The 5,000-nt window shown below is 38.5% G+C and overlaps 1 protein-coding gene across 1 annotated transcript in view; it reads right to left on the reverse strand.

The window, feature by feature from the left end:
* LOC138051686 (matrilin-3-like) overlaps positions 1-5,000 on the reverse strand; it is a 31,822-nt gene that overhangs the window by 1,840 nt on the left and 24,982 nt on the right. The window contains exons 4-6 of the mRNA XM_068897947.1: positions 3,918-4,083; positions 1,640-1,919; positions 1-95 (exon numbers count right to left, since the gene is read on the reverse strand). The exon at positions 1-95 is cut by the window's left edge and continues 62 nt beyond it. Coding sequence (XP_068754048.1) covers positions 1-95; positions 1,640-1,919; positions 3,918-4,083 — 541 coding nt within the window. The remainder of the gene's footprint in view (positions 96-1,639; positions 1,920-3,917; positions 4,084-5,000) is intronic.

Consider the following 5,000-nt stretch of genomic DNA (forward strand, 5'->3'; position numbering starts at 1 on the left):
TGAAACACTGGATTGCCAGGTCCAGCAATTAACTGAAGGGTGTCGTGGTCGATGTCTCTGCCAGCTCCAACCGCTAGTGTCACGACCTTTTTAGCCTATAAAACATATTAGTTAAGAAGATTTTAAAACGCATTCACTACATTTTCAATATTAAGTATTTAGGCGGTATCCTGAGTTTGTAAAGGAGAGTTAGGTTCTTTAGGAAACTGTGGTGCTGGGTCGGTGTGGGAGTGAATCACAAAAATTTGATTTATCAACGGAGTTGATGATGTAACTTAAGGACGTTCGCGCGAAAATTTTTCAACATTGATTTTTTTCTGAAACTTTTACCACTGTAAGATGATGAGTTAGTTATGTCAGAAATGTAAAGAAAATGGGGGGTCACCGACTTCGTTTTGGAGAGAACATGCCCGGAAAACACCCAAAATGTGACAAAATCGGGCTTCGTTAGCGAATAAGGCCAGTGTCTGTAAACCCAAATATATTGCAATCAAATCTTTGAAGTGAAATCTTCTCTGCCAAATATTATTTAAGTGGACTTATTGAGTGAATTTAGTCAACTGGTGAGGTTCCTTAAAGATCAAGTTCGCATTTAGCGACCACAGTTTCACGCGCCTTGCAGCCGCAAGATGGCAGGATTTGATGTCCCGTGAGCAGAAATCTTGAAATTTTTTTAACTTCCCACATTGATTTTTTGTTCATTTTTGGACAACGTGGAGAGAAATGTAAATAAAATTCGTTTCTGGAAAGAAAAATAGGGGTCACCGAACGTCCAAGACCGTTAAATCCAGGCAAAGCTATAGCAATGGCCTTTTGCCCTATCATTTCTCATTTTATTACTTAGCGCGCGCGCTCGTGTATGACGTGGCGTGTGCATTTGTGTGCGCAGTAAGGATGCGCAGAAACAATTGGCGCGAACGTCCTTAACCACCATACAGGGATTCAACAAGGTGAAGTCTCGAGCGTTAGCCTTAACGTTCGTCAGAGGGAATCCAATTCGCTCTAACGAAGGGTTAAGGCTCGAAACGTCAACTTTTTGAATCCCAGCATGGTGGTCAATTTACATTATTTACTCCGTTCATAAACAAAATTCTACTGAAGTTGTACTTTGTTGGGAGGCAACCAATTCTACACTAGAAAAAGGACTACTAGCTGTCGCTAGGGTTGGAATTACCCTCCTCTGTTTCTATTTTTTCTTTCTGTCTTTGTTGGGTACTTTCTCTTCTTATATATTATTTGGGAAAAGTAGAACTCTGTGCCCTTATGAACTATATCTAATATAAAATTCGCAAGTACGTGGCACCTTTTCTTTCTAATTTCAGTAAGCTGCTGTCTAACACGTGTTGTTGACTTGTAGCCCAAAACAACGGAATTTCTTAAATATCACGCTCCTTAAGTGAATCTTACGGATCACGAACAAAATGATTAGATTTAAATTTTGTCAAAATGACAAAGACAAACTGAGATATGCTAATTGCTATTCCAGACGCAAGTTTACCTTCCGCAAGCAACGAGATTCACAAGAACTTGAACAAAGTATCCGGCTAGTGCGAGCTTAATCGGAACTGCAGTAAAATTATGGGATGATGAACATACCAGCGTCCCTCGAAACTATTATACAAATATATAAGCATTTCACCTTCAAATCCTTGGTTACTTGTGCTCTAATCTCTTGGAAATCTCGCATGGGATTAGGTTTACCGTCTGTGAGTACAACCATAACGTTAGGTTTGTCTGCCCTGTCTCCACCAGCTACGGTGAACAGTTCATCTCTCGCCTTTTTCAGAGCCAAATCAGTACGAGTGACTGGGTCTCTCTCATCAGGAGTAAAATTTATTTCCTTGGATATCCTCTCTTTAAGTTTGTCGATGTTGTAGTACTTTGAATCAGCGAAATTGAACTCTACCTCTACGTCCGTCCTAGGTAGAGACAAAGATTTGGAAAGAAGCTCATTTCATAGTCTTAATCATCTTCGTCATAACCACGATGAAAATATTCATCTTGTTTATTCAGGTAAACTAGTTCAGACTTCAGAAGTGATTCATCGTTTAATTTAATTGCTAAAGTTCTGTTTCGTCTGGTCAGGAATAACATAACGCAATCGATCGTTTGTATCAGAGCACTTGCAATTGTGTCATGACACGTGCAACTGTATTTAATCGCCTAGCAACCACTTGTTTCAAATCACCATTTTGTTAATGCTTTATATGGCCAGCTTGTTACTGGTCATTCGTTAATTCGTTAACAGAATTGTAGCATTAAAACGATAAATTACATCTGAAGCCTGAACAAGTTCATCTGATTACATTCACTGCTCCTGTAAAGTTGAGCACTCTTCGAAAATCGTTTCGCACTACAAATTTTATTTTATCTTGTTTATTCGATATTTATTAACAACAGCAAACCAACAGAGGATGGATCCCCAAGAAGGCGGACCAAGAGACTCACTTATTTATTTGAATAATAAGTAAAGAGCCAGTTTAAAGGGACAGTTTCACGGTTTTGCGCATGTCCAAGCTTTAGCGCTAGCAGTTGTAACTTTTACGGTTTCTTACTGAACCAGATGATGTTAATTAAACACAGAGAGTATTAAAGCAAATACACTGAATGACTAAGGCCCAAATTTGGTGGAAGACACTGCGGGTTTACAGAGAAAATATCGAATTTACTTTTGATCTCGAATTTATTGTATGGGTCGAAAATGTTTTCTACGCACGAGTTGTCATAACGCACGAGTAATCTATTCGCATGCAGTAGGTTCATAACACAAAGGAAATGATTACAAAAATAATTCCAAAAAGTAATACCACTTCTATGGCATTGTTTCCGTTTCCTGCATCAGTGCTTTCAATTGTTTCAATAACAATGGAATTAAATGGGCTGACGCCCATGCGCAGAGACGTGAAACTCTCCCTTTAAGATCAAGGGAAATCCTACGCAAGTAATATAAAGGAAAACTAATACTGTAAGAGAAATATGAAAACATTAACATGACCAGAAAAAAGCAATCCCTTATTTTGCGATCTTTTAGCTTTTTGTTTTTGTCTTTCGTTAGGTCTGCTTACTTTTGGTCAGTTTCTGTGAGCATTGAAATGCAGAAATAGCGAAATTCAGAAATCCATGATGGCACAACCCAGGCGATAATGAGATGATGGTTTTATATTAAGTGGTTATTCTATTTACGAAATAAAAAATATGTACCGTGTTTCTATCGAGTTTTATATAACCAAGTTATTCTCGCATTTTGATTGGTTCTTGCCCATGATCTATTAGAGGACAGACACAAGATTGACGTCACCATCAGCTTTTATGCGAATAACGTTTAATTCTTTATTATATGAAACAAATAGATTCCATGTTGCCGTGCGTCTGTTCAGTAATAGAACGCAGAAGACGTCAAAATGTGGTAAGAACATCAGCGACACATTCAGCTATCGCCTCGTGTACCACTTTTTTGTTTTTAGCACATTTTGACGTCATCTGTGATCTATTACTGAACAGACGCACGGCAACATGGAATCTATTTGTTAAATGGACACACGATTCTAACCAATCAGCGCCCGTAGTTTCTTAGGACTGTTTTCTAAAACTAGTTTCAAACGGCGTCCATCTTGGATTTCAAAATTGTGTCCAAAACTACAAAAGCTAAAAAAATACGACCAAAGAGTAATCAAAACCTCTAGAGAAACGCCCCAATGTTAAAACAACACGAAAACGATATAGATTTTTTGATTACAGAGATGAATTACCCGCACGTTGCCATCAAAATAAATAAACCTTGACGTAACAAACCAAGTTGTTCGAGGAAAACTTCTCAAAAAGTCACTTCACTGAACCTATAAACGTTGAAGACGGCCACACTATGATACAGCATTTGATAAGTGTACAAAAATGGTCACTACTCAAACAATATTTACTTAAAGGTAATCAGTCCAAAGTGATCCAGATCCTCTCCAGGGTTGAAATTTGAAACCAGATCTTTTAAGAAGCCTATAGCCATGGGCATGTCGGATGGATCAACGAGCATGCTGTTTGATTGGTCCAAAAGTATTGCGATGTCGAGTCCTGCGTTACAAGGGAGCTCTGTAGGAAAGAAAACTTGGTAAATTCTTTCATCTGGAAACCTCACAGTAAAATGGCTCGGTTGGACTTTCTTATTTGCATGGTTAAATAGTAATACAGGGAACATTTCAAACTAATATATATATTTAGCCAAGCCTAAAAGCGAAGCTCCACAATTCCTTTCCCATACCATTTTTAAAAGACCTAAGATTGGTGAATTAAACCTATTTGTTTTTCTATTGTGGTTTTTTTTTGTTTTTTTTTTTTTTTTTTTTTTTTGGAGCGATTCTAGAATACCCTGCCATTTTTTCACTCCTGCGGTCAAAAGTCAAGTGTCAGTTCAAGGAGTATAACTAGTGCTCCCCCAGTCGAAAGCTAAGTATAATTCCGCTCGCTTTATCCCATTACTGGCGTTTTTTGTTTGTTTTACAACGTTTGGTGAACGAAAAGTTTCACTTTAAGAGGAAAAATCAAACGTTTCGCCACGATAGGAAATTTCTGCTCGATGCCAAGTATATTCTACCAAATCCCGGTGACGTCACTTCCGGTTAACATGAGATGCACACGTGCCGCCGTGGATAATCAGTGCACATCGCGAAGTCGTGGAGTTCAGAACTATAGACCTTTTCGGCTTGTACATTTTGTTTTCTCAATACAGATCATGTGATAATACTCAGGAGGTTTAATCTTTTGTTTTGTTCATTAAAATAAGGGCATGCAAGCATGAATGTGCCTGCATGCACTCTTTTTAATGAACAAAACAAAGAGCGGAGTTCTCTAAGTTGTGTGAGATATTCTGCTCGCCAGTGGTTCCAGAAATCATCGAGGATGCGCTGTAAGAACCTTGACCTCCTTGAAAACGCTTCCTGGGTATGTGCAACTTCAATGGAACAGTTCTTTGATGGCATTGACGAAAGTCTTCGGCCTATGACCAGGCG

Source organism: Montipora capricornis, chromosome 6, assembly GCF_036669925.1.
Source record: "Montipora capricornis isolate CH-2021 chromosome 6, ASM3666992v2, whole genome shotgun sequence".
Lineage (NCBI taxonomy): Eukaryota > Metazoa > Cnidaria > Anthozoa > Scleractinia > Acroporidae > Montipora > Montipora capricornis.